The 16,796-nt window shown below is 55.0% G+C and overlaps 2 protein-coding genes across 3 annotated transcripts; both read left to right on the top strand.

Moving 5' to 3' along the window:
* On the top strand, positions 1-7,940 carry ZGPAT (zinc finger CCCH-type and G-patch domain containing). The gene is made up of 7 exons (XM_013953218.2): positions 1-39; positions 204-1,007; positions 1,769-1,902; positions 2,664-2,822; positions 3,817-3,948; positions 4,797-5,214; positions 5,685-7,940. The coding sequence occupies exons 2-7, from the start codon at positions 361-363 to the stop codon at positions 5,821-5,823; spliced, it is 1,629 nt and encodes a 542-aa protein (XP_013808672.2). The 5' UTR covers positions 1-39; positions 204-360; the 3' UTR covers positions 5,824-7,940.
* A 379-nt stretch (positions 7,941-8,319) lies between these two features.
* Positions 8,320-15,745, top strand: LIME1 (Lck interacting transmembrane adaptor 1). Of its 2 annotated transcripts, none has more exons than XM_067307926.1 (5): positions 8,320-8,371; positions 14,070-14,220; positions 14,635-14,686; positions 14,766-14,853; positions 14,968-15,745. In XM_067307926.1, exons 2-5 carry the CDS (start codon positions 14,102-14,104, stop codon positions 15,717-15,719), a joined length of 1,011 nt encoding a protein of 336 aa, XP_067164027.1. In that variant the 5' UTR covers positions 8,320-8,371; positions 14,070-14,101; the 3' UTR covers positions 15,720-15,745. The 2 variants fall into 2 exon arrangements, with proteins under 2 accessions (XP_067164027.1, XP_067164026.1); XM_067307925.1 differs by lacking the exon at positions 8,320-8,371 and adding an exon at positions 10,581-10,991.
* Positions 15,746-16,796: the final 1,051 nt, after the last annotated feature.

Genomic DNA, 16,796 nt, shown 5'->3' with positions numbered 1-16,796 from the left:
GTCATGGCGGTGCCCCAGGGGGAAGGGGGGAGCCGGGGGGTGAGTGAGGCGGGCGGGCGGCCGGGGCCGGCGGCGGGAGGCGGGAGCGGGGGGTGGCGGTGATGGCGGCGATGGCCGTGGCGCTGCGCCAGCCCCGAGAGCCTGGGCCGGGCCGGGCGCCCTTGCTGCCGCGGTAACGCGCCGTTCAATGTCCCTCGCTGCAGGCGCCGCGTCGGGCCTCCTCAGGGGGAAGCAGCAGGACGGCGGGTTAGCCGGTGGCGGCTGCGGACGAAGACCTGTTGATCGTTTTAAGTAACCTGCTTGAATGTGTTCTGAGCTCCCAGAAAGGACGCAGTTAGGCACGCCTTCGTTGTGCTGATAATGGATGAAGAGAGTCTGGAAGCAGCAATTCACACGTACAGTGCCCAGCTGCAGCAGGTAGAGCTGGCCCTGGGCACCGGCCTCGACCCCTCACAGCAAACGGACTTGATCCAGTTGCAGGAAGACTTAAAGCAGCTGATAGAACTGACTGAATCTAGCCTGGTGTCTATTAAAAAGAGCAAACTTCTTGCTACGTTAGATACAAGCGCATCCTCCTCCTCTCCTGTAGGATCCCGAGAGCAGGAGGCCAACCTAGACGGTTCTGCCCAAGATGAGGAATATGCTGCTTTTAAGGAAGCCATTGCTGAGCTTGGAACTGAGGACAAACCTTCAGCTACTAATGATGAGATATCATCAAAGAGGGATGAAGAAACTGATGAGAAAAGTGAATCAAAATACAGTGAAGAGGAGGAGGAGTCTGACAGAGAGGAGGAGGAGGAGGAGGAATTGAGTGGGATGAAGGTTAAAGCCCCATACTACAGCTCTTGGGGGACCCTGGAGTACCATAATGCCATGATTGTGGGCACAGAATACTTAGAAGATGGCAGCGCAGGAGTCAGAGTGCTGTACCTCTATCCAACTCACAAGTCTTTGAAGCCGTGTCCGTTCTTCTTGGATGACAAATGCAGATTTAAAGAGAACTGTCGGTAAAAAAGAAAGGGGTGGGAGGAAGTTTATGGCCTTCTTGTGGCTAAAGGCCTTGTCATGCAAGGGAAGAAAGCTCCTCTGAAAGTGCCGTGTTTGGCTTTTGTACCAGGTGGAATTTTGCCAGATATTTTTTTTTCCTGTTTTTAAATTATGACATGGTAAACAGTGGCATCAAACGATTTGACTGTTTTCTTCAGCTAATGCAGAGGTGAAATGGTAAATCCCATGGGAAAATGCAGAGATTTTACCTACTCCATTGAGTAGCTAAATTAATAATTGATTTACATGTTTAAAAAAAAAACAGTCTGTAGATAGTGCATGCATACAGGTTGTACAGAGAGGTTGTGGAGTCTCCATCTTTGGAGATTTTCAAAACTTAACTAGATAAGGCCCTGAGCAACCTGATCTGTCTATGAAGCTGGTCCTGCTTTGAGCACGAGTTTGGACTAGAGACCTGCATTTCTGTGTGATCCTGTTTATCAATGGATCTGTGAAATTTTTTACTGGGCATGTCACTAGCAAGAGGAGCTTAATTCTCTAGCATAGAATGCATTGTCAAATGGCATAAATAATGTCTTTAAGATGAAAATTGAAGAATATCTTTTGTAGTTGAAATAGTGTGTGATAAAACCGATAGTTATCGGTGAAGATTCATCAGTGCTGACAACTGGCTCATATTTTCTTTAATGAGGGAAGGAATTTTTATTTAAACCCTTTCCAAGTGGGGTAGATACAATTCTTCTTTCACCATCTCTGGCAGGTTTTCCCATGGGCAAGTGGTGTCTGTGGAAGAGCTTCAGCCATTTCAGGAGCCCAATCTGAGCACCCTGGAGGTGGGCTCGGCTTGCCTGGCAAAACACAGTGATGGAATATGGTATACTGCAAAAATAACCGGTGAGTCTTGCTTTAGTGTGTCTTGTCAGGCTGCTATATGGAGGGTGAACATGGACGCTTAACTGAAAAAAGTTGACTATTTTGCCTGATGATAGAAAAAAGTTGACTAGGTTGTTACAGGCCTAAACTGAAAATTTGGAAATAGCTGAGAAAATATTCCGAGTTTTGTAGGGCTTGGGATGGGAAGAGGTTAGAAAACAGAGCGTTAGACAAAAAGGTAACATAGGAGCAGGAGCGTGAAAATAAATAAATAAAAAAAACTATGCAGTCATTAACTGCACTGGTAGGAGAGAGACAGGTATTACAGGAACTTGCATGAATGCTAGAATTGCAATAATCTGCTCCTCTTTAAAGAAGAGCCGAGGGAGCTGGCCCTGCTTGTCAGCTGCTGATGCAGGCGCCTCTGTGTCTTGGGCAGGGTGGGGGTTCATTCCCACTTTCGTTTTTTCTTTGACTATTGCTAGGTCTGAGGGAACAAGTTTGCCTTCTCTTTAATTCAATTTCTCGGCAGCCCGTCTTTCATCACTTTTAGAAATAGGTCTCTAGGTATCAACACAGGCACTGTGGAAATAGCTCTTCATTGCAGCGAGTACTTCTCCCTTCTAGACAGAAATCTCAAGCAAAAAAAATCCAGAGTTTTTCTTTAAACACATGTTCCTTGGGCCTTCCTCCTCTCCCACTGAAGCTAACTGCTGTAGAAAGCCCCCTGCCAGCTGCGTATTGCACCCTTGAACTCTTGTCCATTGCTTTTCCTTCTGTAGACATCGACAGTGGCTACTACACTGTGAAGTTTGATTCCCTTCTGCTAAAGGAAGCTGTTGTAGAAGGAGACGGTATCATTCCCCCATTACGAAGTGAAGATGGTGCCTCCTCCGCTGAATCTGATGAAGACAGCGTTGATGATTCTGGCTACGCTAAAGGTAGAGTGGGGAGGGCCTGAGCAAGAAGGGCCTGTGATCTAGGTTTGCCCTCCTCTCTGGGACCTACTGAATTACTCTCCTGGCTTGCAGCTTTTGTCACAAGTGTCTGGTCTCTGATGAAAGAGTAGATAATCTCTTTATATGTTGCTAAAAGATAGCAGAGAACATTAAGTATCTGTTATGTTACAATTGCTAACTACAATCTTGGTTTCATGCAAATTACTTTACTGGGCTAGTGAAAGTTGGAGGTTTCCATGAGAACTCCTAACAAATGAAAGTAGAGGGTGCCATTTACAGGTAGGTTCCAAGCTGCGAGTGTGTGGGGTGGGTTTTTTTTGTTTCTTTTGTTATTTTTTTATGTGACTGACTGAGCTGAGCTAATAAATAAATCGGAAGGCTTCCTAGTCTCTCTGAGAGCTTTGTGTAGCTCCATGACACTAGAATACAAGATCCCAGTGACTGCAAATGTTTGGTCCTCCCAGTGCTTTGGCGAAGTAGGAGTAACAGCCCTGCCCTGTTTTACTGTCGAAAGCTGATGCAGAGGGAGCCCAAGTAACTTCTTTAAGATTACGCAGGCAACACCCTCCGTGTGCTAGTGCCCCAGTTACTTCACAGGGACAAGGCTGTGTCCTAGAGCTCTTTAAATTTAGCCTAATTGAGATTATTGGATGTTAATAATACAAAATTAGCATAGTGGCCTAGAGGAGCCTCATACTAGAGAAGTGAGCTGGAGGTGCGGAATGATGCTTGCAGTAGACTCGATGCCAATTTCTACCCTGGTGGTGTATGTCACTCTCTGTGATCATCCCAGGAGTAAGGCAAAGAAACATAAAAACTTCTGGATTGTTCTCCCTGGAGCTATAAGATCATGCGTGCAGTAAATCACTGCCTAGTGAGGAGTTTTCGTGTTGTGTGGGCCTCCCCTACCCTCAGCTGAAGGTTTCACATTGCAGTTTTGTTTGTGTTTCACTGATCTGTCTCTTCTGTGCCACAGTGATAGATTCAGGCGTCCCAGAGAACGGGGAATGGACTCCAGCTTGCAGTTCCTCTTTTGGTGGCTGGGAAGCCCATACTCGTGGCATTGGCTCCAAACTGCTTGCTCAGATGGGATACGAATTTGGAAAAGGTAAGGGGAGAAGATGATCCCGGCAGTGTGAGGGCTTGAGTTTATTTGCCTGCCTCGTAACCTTAGTCTTATGATGGATCCCAGAGGCTGGTTACAAAGAGCAAGATTTTGCAGGAGGCTAAAACTCCTTTGCTGAAGGGCCTGTTAGATAAGGCTCAGACTGGGATGAGTCACACCTATGTGGAAGTGTTAGAAAGCGAGAAGGGATATTTCATCTAAGTGCAAGCGCATGTATGCGCCAATACCTGTATGGTAATAGCAAAAATTAGAGGCATTTCAAACCATGGTCAAACTCATGATTAAAGCCGTGAGAACTGTTGTATGAGATGTTCAAAGGCCTTAGGTAGAAGGGAACTGATCTATGAAGCTTCTGATGTCTGTGTTAAAGCATCTTCTGGCTCTAGACCCAGACTTCAAAGCCTGATGAACTAGCTTCTCACTATACAAATTGTACTGAGCCTTGGGGGCTTGGGGAGGCTAGTCTGCTACTTGCGTTTGTCTGGTTCTTCCAGAGGAACCAAACCAGTTTTAAGGAGAACCTGGCTTAAGAAGCTGAAAATGTGAAGCTGAACCTGGCTTCATAGAAATTAGCCTGACGGATGGCCTTGGGCTTTTCATCACTTATTTTCTGCTGCAGAAACCTCCTGTCAGAGCATCCATCACAAATGTCTGTGGCCCTTGCTGCCCCCCTTGACTTTGATGGTAGTTATGACTTTGTACCTCAAAAGCCAATTTGCTTGTTCTAAGCTTGTGACTATCAGTTGCAGTTTGTGGCGAGAGGTGATTTGGGAAGGGGATGTCCTCGTGGTAATTGCTTGGTGTCTCTCCTCACGGCTTCTCCCCCTCAGGTTTAGGGAAGAATTCTGAGGGACGAGTGGAGCCGGTGCAGGCCGTGGTGCTTCCTCGAGGGAAGTCCCTTGACCAGTGTGCTGAGGTGCTTCAGAAGAAGAAACAGGGGAAGCTGGACACAGGCAAACCGAGGAAATGCCGAGGAAAGGGAAATAGTACTGGCCAGTCCCCTGCGGGCAGCCGTAAGCCTCCCCGCAACGTGTTTGACTTTTTGAATGAGAAACTGCGGGGGAAGAGCACCGGAGAGAAGGCTGGAGGGACAGCACTGCCACAGAGGAACAGCAAGGAGATCTACCATGCTAGCAAAAGCACCAAGAAGGCCCTGAGCGTCCGCCTCTTCCAGACAATGGAAAAAATTGAACAAACACAGAAGGATATCAGAGGAATTCAGCAGGCCTTGGCACGCAACATTGGACGGTAGGAAAAAATCCTCTTTGGGGCTGCAGGATGAACTGATCATTCTTGGCCCTTCTGGGAAGGGATGGGCTTCAAATCAGGTGTTGCAGGAACAGATGAAACACGTTTGGATGAGATGTAAGGGGAAGTACAGGAGAGAGCCTTTAATGTGCTCTTCAGAGCAGCTTGGTCACGAGCATATTTGTCTGGGGTCCTTTGGGTGGAATTCAAGCTGCGGGAGAGAGGAGCTTTTTGAGGAAAGGTACTGGAGTCCTTTCTTTCCCCTGCCCATCTCCACAGTGTTTCTGTTGAGTGTCACAAGAAGACCTGTACATTTTCTAACTCGGGTTGTGCTGAGCACCAGGTACTTCCTGGCTTTCAGCACTTCACTTGCATTAATCCCGGCAGAAAGGGGGGCCCCTCCCAGGATGGTGGCAGACCTTTGCTCTTGGCCTGCGGGATGACATTGTTTTAACACCTTTTGCTTTCAGGCACAGCATTGCTACAGCTCAGCTGGAGGAGAAGCTGGCTAATGCTCACAAACAGCTGGGGCAGCTGCAGGCCCAGGAAGCCAGTCTGCAGCGGGAGCAGAAGAAAGCAGACACGCACAAAAAAATGACTGAGTTCTAGTCCCTCTGAGGAAGGCACTGGACTGCAGTGATCGTCCTGCTAGGCAGGCCCCATGCTCACAGCCTCAGAGCCTGGGTGAGCCATCCCACTCCTCTGGGCCTCAGTCTGTCCAGCTTGAAAACTGGGCTGAAAAGCAGCAGTTTCCAAAACTAGATGCTACTGAGCTGAGCTCTCCTGGGACGGGGAAGAGTATACGTCTGTCCAGCCCCGAAAGCATTCAGTAAGCCTGAGCCTCATATAAGGACTGGCTGCAAGAAATATGATTCCCTGCTCTCTTGCACGCTTTCCTCTGTTATCACTGCGGTAGTGCCTCCATTCAGAGTCTGTAGTTACTTGGGTGATAACGTTGCTGGCTGTGCCCCAGCCGAGGAGGGGCTTTGAAAGCCCCACATCCTGCCGTCAACTGTGGCTTGTGTTTGCAGCAGCCAACTGAGCGCATGCAAGTGGGGGCAGGGTCCCAAGCACATTCTGGCAGCGCAGAAAAGGCAGGTACTAGTGCCAGGTGAAAACAACAACGGCAGATTGCTTCGACTGCTCTCTCCCGTCCGTTCCTTGCTATGGGATTTATGTGAAATCTCAGTTATGTTAAGAGTAGTTCCTTGCAGCCCTAGTATAATGAACAGACAGAAAACTGGCAGCTTGGAGGTGGGTACTAGCAGTCCCAAGCAACATATTTCTTCATTCTGACTGTAAGAGTATCCCTAGGCCATGTTATGGCCAAACCCATTGATTTGGCATGGAAAGTTGCATCATTCCACAAGCAGCATGCTAAAACCGGTGGAGTAAAACAGACGAGTAACAGAGTCTCAAACCTTCTAGCTAGGAACGACTCTGTGAGGAACCTCATGCTTCTGCCATCGTTACTTGAGCTTTTCTGTCCTAGGTGGCTCGTTGAACACAGATTCCTTTTAGATTAAAAAAATCTCGGGACCCAGTTCTGGGTCAGACCGGGCCTTGGATGAGTACAAAGCTCAGGAGGTCTGTATGTGCTGAGCATGCAGCCCTGACTGTGGAAGAGCTTCAGGCTATGCTGGAGGCAGACCAAGCAAGCACAGTGCCCTTCCCTGCAACATGAGCCCTCCTCCTCAGGTGGAAAGGATAACTTCTCCCCTAGGTTATATTCTGTGTTGGTGGCAGCCAGCCCTTGCCCCAGAGGAGACGGTGGTTCCATTAGACTCTTTCTGGTGGGACTTGTTTTTGTTAGTAACTTCAGGACAGTATCTTAAGGATGCATTTTTTTTGTTAAGTTAAAAAAAATCAGATCTCTTTTATTCTGTGAGTCATTTTTCTAATGAAAAGTTTTGCTCTTTTCATGCCACTCTTTTTATCTATTTCTAAGAAAATTAAAAAGCTGTCAGTCTGGGCAGGGCTTCCCCTACTTACAAGGGCCAAGCCTGTCTGATTCACTGCCAAGTTAATCCGAAAATCTAAGGCTGAAGGAGATATGATCAGAGTTGTTAAGTCATGTGTGATTTAGCATTACTGCAGACGCAGCTCAGAAACCACAGAGCAACAGTGAAATGAAGCAAGAAGAGAAATGTCTTCAAGAAATCTGTTGTAGTGACTCTTCCCTCCTGGAAAGCACTTGGATTCAGCTCTGTTGGGCACCAAAGTTCCAGCTTCTCGGTAGATGTAAAAGGTGACGTAGACTGCCTTGAGCATATCAGCACCCATCGGTTTCTAACTAAACCGGCCATACCCTTTTCATTGTTCTGAATTCATGTTCTCCACGCACTGGGTTTAACTGGAGGGTTTAACAACGATTGTTCAGTGCCCTTCCCTCCCAGATGACTGTTTGTTTCCCATGCTCAAGTGTTGAGTGATGACAAGGATTAATGTGCCCAGCTTAGCACGGGTGCTTGCTGAAGTGGCCCATGACTGGTGAGCCGAGTTGGGCAGAGAAATTTTTTAGTTTTGCTTTGTGTTCTCACACTACTTTACATGTCTCTTTTACTTTGTAATAATTGGGCGTATTAGTCCTGCGTCCTGGCTAAGCTGCGTTTTGACCACTCCTTGAAACTTCCACAGCTTCAGTTGTCAGACTGCCTATTCAAATGGCTGCTGCATCCCACCCAAGACAGTTTATGTCCCTGGTGAATAAAGTCTTTTTTTCTCTATCTTTGTAAGGCACTGATCATTTGAAAGGTGATGCTTACGTGGGGCAGCCCATTCTTTCGGGTAGACAGCTGGCATTAAAACCAGCTCTGCCAGAAGGGGGAAGCGGCAGAGGGTGCTGTTGTGCGCTGGGTGCCTGCAGAGCCAAGGCAGGGAGAAACCCAGCCTACAATTGGGTGAAGCAACCACCTCTGCGGGCCAGGAAGCGAGCTGTGGTATCGTGCTGCATGGTATCAGCTCAGCGCTGCTGCTCTAGATCAGCCAAAGGAAGAGTGGGAGAGCACAGATCAAGATGGTTGAAAAGCTCTGGAGCCCCTAATTAGGAATAACTCTGCCGGATAAAAGAAGCTAAATTCTCCAGACTGATTCGCAAGGAAGAGAGTATGGTTGGATCGCTGTTCTTCACGCTCACTGGCTTTTGAGTTTCTGCAAAGTAAGTGGTGTTTACTTTCTTGTCTGGCAAACTTGGATATATTCAGCTAAACTAGGGGTTGAAAAATATTTAAACGTTCCATATAGAATTTGCTGCCATGTCAGAGATGCTGTTGCAACTAGCTAGACTGGAAAGGCAGGATTCCTCTAGCACTTCAGTGTGGAAGCATCAGCTGGATTATTTAACAAACTTCCCGTCAGCGGCAAGGAGGTCTGTAAGCACAGTGCAATTTAATGGTTGGTCACCCTAGAAGTGCCTGGGCTTAGAAAGGAAGAAAAGGCACTTGAACTTGGCTGGGATCCCGTGGTTTGAACCTGGAAGTTGAGTGGGAACTGATTACTTTCTTGGTGAATTAACTGTTGAGTTCAGAGGTGCGGGACACTGTTCTGCCCCACACAAACACCCCCCCAAAAAAAAAAAATCCAGTGATTTGGGGGGACTAGATTTTTTGTTTGCATGTGAAATAGCTCTTGCAGAAATGCTGAGCTGCTGATCACCCTGCTGCAGGTGGGGAGTCTCTGGAGGCTTGAGAGCATGACCTTTGAAACAGTCTTTTGAAGACCTGAAATTGCGAATAACTACTGATTTTGTGGCAAGAAAACTGCTGTGGTAGGCAGGTGATTCTGAGGGGGGAAAAAAAAAAAACATGTCTCCTTAATGCCCTCGTTCCATATTTCGGAATCTGGCTTCCTGTAAATGCAGCACTGAGGTCTCATCAGAACTTGTGTCCTGCTGTGGCTCATCTCTGCAAAAAACCTGTCCTGCAGTTTCTCAGCTAGTGCTTAGAAGTGCATTTTTTTTTTGCCGAAGTTTCCAGCAAATACAGAAGGGCACAAAGAAAGAAAAGTGCTGCAGCAATTTCAGCCTCAACCAAAGCCACGTAGTATGAACAGAAGAGTTACTTATAGTCTTAAAACTTTAAGGTAAGTTTTCTATAAAAGCCAGTCCAGCACATGCGTAGCAATCAGGACCATAATTAGAAGCGTTGTGCATCCAAGTTTTGTGACATTTGGGACTGGCCTTCAGAAGTGTATTTGGTCCTTTATAAATTAAACAACTCAACAGGAGTTTAACCATGAAATCTGTCCCTTCAGAGCCTACCTTGTTCCTGCTGCTGAAATGCAAGTGTAGCGAATGAGATCCTGTGCCCGCTCCACGCTGGAAATATTTTTAAGATTTAGTGATTACGTCCCATGATTTAGGGCAGATTAAACGTTGTTGACATAACTGCTATGGGGCTTTCGCTTTTTGTGATTGACAAAAAAAAAAAAAAAAAAAGGCTACTTCTCCTTCTTGAGACTCTTTTTCAGTAAGCTCCCCAGGGTGCCCAAGCCTGGGTCAGCTGCAGCCTGGTTCACAACTGCTGATGGAAATCAACTTGTGTTTGTCCTGCTTCCCTGCAAATATATTTTTAATAGTTTCTTGGACTTTTTTTCTCGTTACCCTGCACTGTTTAGATGAGGCCAAGCAGAATTGCTAGTGGCAGAACTTAATTTTGCAGTGAATTTAATTTCATTGTCATGAAGCCTAGCTGAGAAATTTAAGCCTTTTGTTAGCCGGGCTTTTTAAAGCCACAAAAAGCTCCCGAGTCGTAGAGCAGCAAAGCGAGCGTCCTCGTGATGCTTGTGCTCGGGTATCGCGAAATGGAGTTGTTCCCTCCTCGGGGCGCTGTGGTTGTGGGCGTACGCGTTCGCGCGCTACCCTAACTGCCGTCGTCTTCAAAGCCATCTTGGCTCGCAAAGGCGGCGCAGCACGAAATGCCGCCTGCGGGGAGGCTCTTGCCCTAGAGAAGAGCCCCAGGACTTGGGGGTCAATAACTTTTTATTGGCAGGAAGTTCATTTGCACGTTTCACAAAGTCTGTTTAAAACTTGACCTCGCAAACCCCTGTCACGTGACTTAGCTAAACCGGCTCGGTCTTATCTGAGTGAGTCTGAGCAAATTTAGTCAGACACCGGATTTTCAAGCGCCAGGTCTCGGATTCGCAGTTCTCAGGCAAACAAAGTGTTCTCCTTGCCTGCCTGAAACCACCTGGAAGGCTGTAGCTCGCGTGCCAGGCAGCAGAACTGGCCTTCATGGGACTTCGGCAGTCATTTCTTACTTACGCCGGTAGATCCGTGCTAACAGCTTCACTTGCACTGGCTGGTCCCAGGGCGCCGCTCTGTCCGTACGGCTGAGCGGAGCAGATAAGGGGCGGCTGAAGCCGCACGTGCTGGCGAGCGTGCGCCCAACGCTCCTACCAGGGCAGAATCCAGACGGGACCGCTGCCCTCCTGCACAACACGGAGGACCGGCAAAGTGGGCCAGCAGAATTTCTCTGCGTTAACTTCGACGTAGGGAGTCTCGTTCTCGGACCTTAGAAATTCAGGGAGGGAAAATCCACGGCCCCACGGGAAGAGCCGTCCCGGGGTGCGCTTACCTCAGCGATAAAAGCTCGCGCTTCAGTTTCGGTTTGACACCAGCTTCCAGCCTCGTGCCTTGTTATCATTTTGTCTGCTGAACTTCAGAGCCTGTTCTTCAGTTCTGCCCTGAATACGGTTCCTTTGGCAGCTTGTGATCCTGTCACCCTAATAAGCTAAACAAGTTAAGCGAGGACTGTCTGAAACAACCGCTCGTATTGCAGGTAATCCACATAATTAACGTATGCTCAGACAGAAAAGCAGGGTTGTCTAATTAAAGCGTTGTCGAAGAGAGAACCGAGCTCCCTTCCCAGCTCTGATCTAAGCCAGTCTGTCCAGCTGGGTTAGTCCCTTAAACCTGTCTCGGTTTCCACATCGAAATAATTGGTCTCCAGGGGTTAAAGCGTTAGTCGGTGAAGTACCCAAAGGCGTGGGAAGTTCTCAGATGAAACAGCGCTACAGGTGGGCCAAGGCTGGCCGGTTATTTGGGTGAAGATGCGCCAAGTGCGCTGGCGTGTGACGTGAGATGCGCATGGGAGAGGAGCAAGACAGGTCGCTTGATGGATAAAACCTCCCCTGAGCTCCTCCTTCCCGAGCTCCTTTCCCACTTGCGATGCCGCGGCTCGGAGGAAGAGGAGCCCGGCGGGGGAGATGCTGCGTTTGCGTGTCTTGGCGTTAGTCCCCCCCTCGGAGGGCGCCGACTCTGAACATGCAAAGGAGGTTCGTCAAGCAGAGCTGGGGCCACGGGAAGTCCCTGCGCTGTCCGACTGGGCCCTGATTTAGCATACGAGGTTCGTGCGAGGTAGGTTGGGTCTGAAGCTGGTTTCCCACTGGAGTTCACCTGATCTCTGTGAATGGGATGAGGATACGTAAGAGGGTGAGTGAGAGGCACGGGGAATGGCCGAAGGGCTCCCTGGGCCCCCAGCAGCGCTTGTGGACATCGTCCTGCTCCGACGTGCAAGCTTTGTCGGCCTTCTTGTCTGGATCGGTTGTTATGACTTCCTTGAGCCACCTTCTGCTCCAGTGTTTGCCAGGCTGCAAGCTACCTTGGTCTCTCTTCTTCTGTTGGCTGTGCAGGCACAAGGGAAAACTTTGGACCAAGGCATTTTCCAAACACTGGCACGCTGATGTCTAGCAACACACCAGCCTTTTCGGGGAGCAGGGTCTGAGCAGCTGAACGCTGCCCTGGGGGCTTGCACGGAGCTGGGAGCAGCTGCTGCCGCCGTCCGTGCTTGGTCCCAGGCTCCACGGCACCTGCACCCCTCTGCTTCTCTTGCCCTGGACTTGCTGCCAGCTCCGTGCACCCGTGCCAGCTCCGTGCACCCGCGCCAACTCGGTGCACCCGCGCCAGCTTGGTGCATCTGCACCGGCCCTGCGCACCCACGCCAGCTCTGTGCACCCGTGCGCTCTGCTGCAGGCAGGAACCGGCACTCCCACTCTGCCGACGTGGCCGGGACCGTTAAAAAAAGGGACCTGAAGTTGTTGTTGAGGCTCATCTAGCGAGGGAGGAGGCTGGAGACGTGGTTGGATGCAGCTGCCTTCTCCTTCGGCTGGCAAAGGGAGACGTGGGGGTCTGGTTTCTTCTTAAACGTGGTTACCAGCCCCAGCTCTGGCAGCCCCCGAGAGCAGGTTTCGGGGAGGGACATGGGGAAGCCGGTGCTTGCCGGGGTTTTGTACACGTCTCTCTCTACATCCTTCTGCGCCTGCTTTGGCTGCGGGGCCGGGCCGCCCTTGGGCTCGGCCCGGTTCAGCCGTCCTCCCGCCGCTGTTATGGTCAGGCGAAGGCCAGCCCGTCGGCTGCACTTTCCCATGCAAAGTGACCTCTTTCCTTGGAAGAGTCACGGGAGAGCAAGAGCGGTAGGTTTGGGCAATCTGCAACGTTTCCTGCTCCTATGTTACGGCGTGAGCGTGGCCCCGCTGTGGACCTGGGGCCGCGACGGCATGGAGGTGGAGCGGGACGAGCCGGGAACCGGCAGGGAGCAGCGACGCCGCTAGCAGGGAAGGAGCCCGTTAGCAGGGCTGGCACCCTTTCACCTGGCTCCTCTGGCTGGAGGGGTGGGAGCAGGCGGGAGCCGCTCGGGGCCCTTCCTTGCTGCCGTCGTTGCTGGAGCGGGAGCCCAGGGCTGCGGGGAGCCGCGTTGCCCCTTCCCAGGCGGCATTTTCCCCCTAAGCGCTGCTCAGCCCTCCCCTACCCTGCAGCCGGGGGAGCAGCCCTGGGGGGGCGGCGGGTCCCAGCTGGTGCAGGCTTGCCTGGAGCCTCCCTGCGGGACAGGCAGGACCGGGATGAGGCAGACCCGGCCCTTGGCTGTCGCTTGGAGCCGGGTGCCTGCGCCCTGCGCTGCTGCTGTGGCCGGGCCGAACGTTGCGGGGACGAGGTGCTGCGCCGCTGTCGGTGGCACGGCAGTGGGTTGCACGGCAATGCATTGCATGGTGCTCGGTGGCACGGCAATGGATTTGCATGGTGCTCAGTGGCACGGCAATGCGTTGCACGGTGCTCGGTGGCACGGCAATGGTTTTGCACAGTGCTCGGTGGCACGGCAATGTGTTGCATGGTGCTCGGTGGCACGGCAATGGATTTGCATGGTGCTCAGTGGCACAGCAATGCGTTGCACGGTGCTCGGTGGCACGGCAATGGTTTTGCACACTGCTCGGTGGCACGGCAATGCATTGCATGGTGCTCGGTGGCACGGCAATGGATTTGCATGGTGCTCAGTGGCATGGCAATGCGTTGCACGGTGCTCGGTGGCGCGGCGGTGGGTTTGCGCGGTGGTGGGTGGCATGGTGGCAGGAAGGACTCACTTTCCCACGCCCAGGGTTCGCTGCCCCGGCCCCTCTCGGCTTGGGGTGGCCCTGAAGCTCCTTACGGCGCCCTCGGGGCCCGGGCGGCTCCTTTGCAAGAGCTCCGTGGCGCCGCCAGAGCTTGGGTCCTTATAGTTAAAAAAAAAAAAAAAAATCTGAATTTCAGCCTGGGGCTGCCGGGGGGGGGGGCTGAGCACCCACCGCTGTGCACTTGCACCCGGCCTCGGGGGGCCCGAAACCAAGGGCGAGCGGGGGCCGTGCCGGCACCGAGGCGGCACGGTCCCTCCCAGCTCCCCCGCACGGCGCAGCCGGAGCTGAGCGCGTGGCCGGGCTGATAACGGCGGCCGAGCGATAGCGCCGGGCCCCAGCGCCCGCTTTCCCGCGGTGACGCTGCCAGGCCGAGCGGGGCCCCCGGCTTCAAAGGACTCATCCGGCGACGGGTGCTGGTCACCCCCCCCCCCCCGAGCTGTCCCCGGTGCCCGACCCTCCTCCTCTCTCCGCAGGGCCCGGCCGCGGCGCGGGAAGCGGCTCGCCTATGGCGGCGGCGGAGGGGGGCGAGGGGCTGCCGGGGCCCCCGCTGCTGCCGGCCGTCGCCCCCCTGGCCCTGCTCGGCGCCCTCGTCTACCTCGGCGCCCTGTGCGCCGCCTGCAGACGGTACGAGACCCCCCCCACCCCCCCGGTCCTGCTTCCCATCCCAGCGGGACGAGGGTCCCCCGGGAGCGCTGCTCTCCTGCTCCGCACCCCACTTGGCTTTTTGCTCTCTCGCCGGCCCCCGGGGCACGGAGCATCCTGCCGGGGGGGGGTATGGAGCATCCTGCCGGGGGGGTATGGAGCATCCTGCCGAGGGGGGCACAGAGCATCCCGCCGGGGAGGGCACGGAGCATCCCGCCAGGGGGGTATGGAGCATCCCGCTGGGGGGGGGGGGGAGCACAGAGCATCCCACTGGGGGGGGCATGGAGCATCCCGCCGGGGGCAGTGCGGGACCTGCTGAGGAGCCAGGCGCCGGCTCGAAGGGTCCCCGCTGCTCCAGCTCGGCCGCCCCCGGCTCAGCCCCGCGTCTCCTTGCAGCAAGGGCCGGAAGAAGAAGGTTCCCACGGACGCAGTGAAGCTCGTGGACAAGGTAAGGGGGCGCGCGGGGGGCTGGGGGCGGGGGGGGCCCGGGCATGGCCCCGCTCACGGCCCCCCCTCGCCCCGCGCAGGCCCTGCTCAGGCAGACGCAGCTGCGGTCGCTCAGCAAATCCGACACGACGCTGCACGAGCTCTGCCGGCTGCAGCCCAAGGACGAGGGTGAGTCGCCGTCGCGGGTCGCCGGCCGTGTCCGCGCGTGCCGGCGGGCGGCCGGGAGCGCGGCAGCGGCACCGGCCGCGGCCCCCCCAAAACCTGCCCCCTCTCCCCCCGCAGGCCAGCGACCGGCCAGCCTGGACCTGCTCCACGCGCTGGGCGCGCCGGACGCCGGGGGCGATTTGCAGCCGCGCGGCTCCAGCTCCAGCATCCTCCCGCACCGGGAGCTGCCGCGCATCCCCGGCCCGCGGCCGCCGGAGGCCGAGCAGACCTACTCCAACCTGCTGTTCGCCCCGCCGCCGCGCCGGCCCGCGGCCCCCCCCGCCGCCCCCGCCGCCGCCGCCGCCTCCGCCGACTACGCCTGCGTGCGCAAGGCCAAGAAGCCGGAGCCGCCGGACGGCGCCGCCGTGGCCGAGGCGCCCCGGGCCGCGGTAGGGCTTTGCCAGCCGCTCGGCTCCGCGGATCCCGAGCGGGACTCGGCTCCGGGCCCGAGTCGCGGTGACGGGCGGGGGCCGCCCCTAACCGCCTCCCCCGGGCAGGTGGAGGACATGTACTCGACGGTGTGCAAAGGCGCCGGGAGGAAAGCGCGGCAGGCGGCTTCGCCCCCGCGGGACGCGGCCGAGCCGGGCCGCCACTGGCCCCGCTGCCCGCGGCCCGACGCCTCCGCCGAGCCCTGCTACGAGTCCATCGGCGACGGAGCCTGGCCCGGCCCCGACCCCGACTACGAGGCCGTGGACGCGAACTGGAGGAAACCCGGCCCGCGGGGGCGGCCGCGGCCCCCCGAGCACCTCTACGAGAGCGTCGGCGAGGGCCGCCGCGGCTCGGCCCGCGCGGCTCCCAACGGCCTGGAGGTGTACGTCACCAACCTCTAGCGCCCGCGCCGGCCCCCCCCCCCCGCGCCCCCTTTCCTGTATATACATTTTTTACTTTTTTTGGTTGTCTTTTTTAAGCTGCTTCGGCCCGTCCCCTGCCGTTTTCAATCTAACGCCCCCCACGCGCAGTGATCGCCGCCGATGCCGGTGGTGCGAGCGCGCGGCCGGCTCCGGGTGCAGATGTGCTGCCGGGGTTTTGCACCGATGCAGCTGGATGCGGCGCTGGGAAGGGGGCGAGCGCTCCCGCGCCGTGCCGCGCCGCCGCCGCTCCTCTCCCCCTCCGTTCCCTCCGTCCTCGCGTGCGGATGCCCCAAACGCTGCTTGCCGCAAGGAGCAAAAGCGGCTCGGAAGCTTTGCTCTGCGCTGGCCGAGCCCCGAGCCCCCGCGTCTTGGATTTCCCCTCTCCCCTCCGGAGCGGGAATCTGGCATGAAAAAATGGGGTGTATTAAGGGGTGCGGAGCATCTGCCCCAGCACGCGCTTGCAAAGGCAGGACCCCGCCGCACCGCGCCAGCCGTGCCACGTTACGGCGGCGGAGGACCCGATTTAAGCAAAGGCGGCCGGGCCTCGCTGCACCGTGCCCTCGCCCCCCCCCCCCCCCCGTGCCGGGAGCCCCTCGCCCGCCCGGCGGCGCAGGAAGGAAGCCGCTCGCCCGCCCGCCCGCCCGCCTCGGGCGCCTTCGCCCCTCCAGCGAGGCGGGCGGCGAAATTCAAACCGAAAACGAGCACGGGGCAAAAAAAAAGAAAAGAAAAGAAAAAAAAAAAAGACAAAAAAGACACACACACACACGCACACACACACGCACACACACACACACACTCCCGCGCCGCCGGCTGCAAGCTGGCGTTCGCCCCAAAGGCGGCGGAGCGCCTGCGCGCCCGGTGCCAAACCACAGCGCGTCGCGCGGCCCTGGCTGCTCCCAGCCCCCTGCCAGATCGGGCCGCAGATAGGAAGGGGCACGGAGCGGCGCGGCTGCCGCGCTCTTCCGGGGCCGCTTCCGCGCCCCTTTTCTCCATCCCCGTTTGGCCCTTCTCCGCGCGCGGCGGCAGCCCTTCCCGGAGCCCCGCTGGGCGCCGCGG

This window comes from Apteryx mantelli, chromosome 18 (genome assembly GCF_036417845.1).
Source record: "Apteryx mantelli isolate bAptMan1 chromosome 18, bAptMan1.hap1, whole genome shotgun sequence".
Classification (NCBI taxonomy): domain Eukaryota; kingdom Metazoa; phylum Chordata; class Aves; order Apterygiformes; family Apterygidae; genus Apteryx; species Apteryx mantelli.
This window is presented reverse-complemented; position numbering and strand designations above follow the sequence as displayed.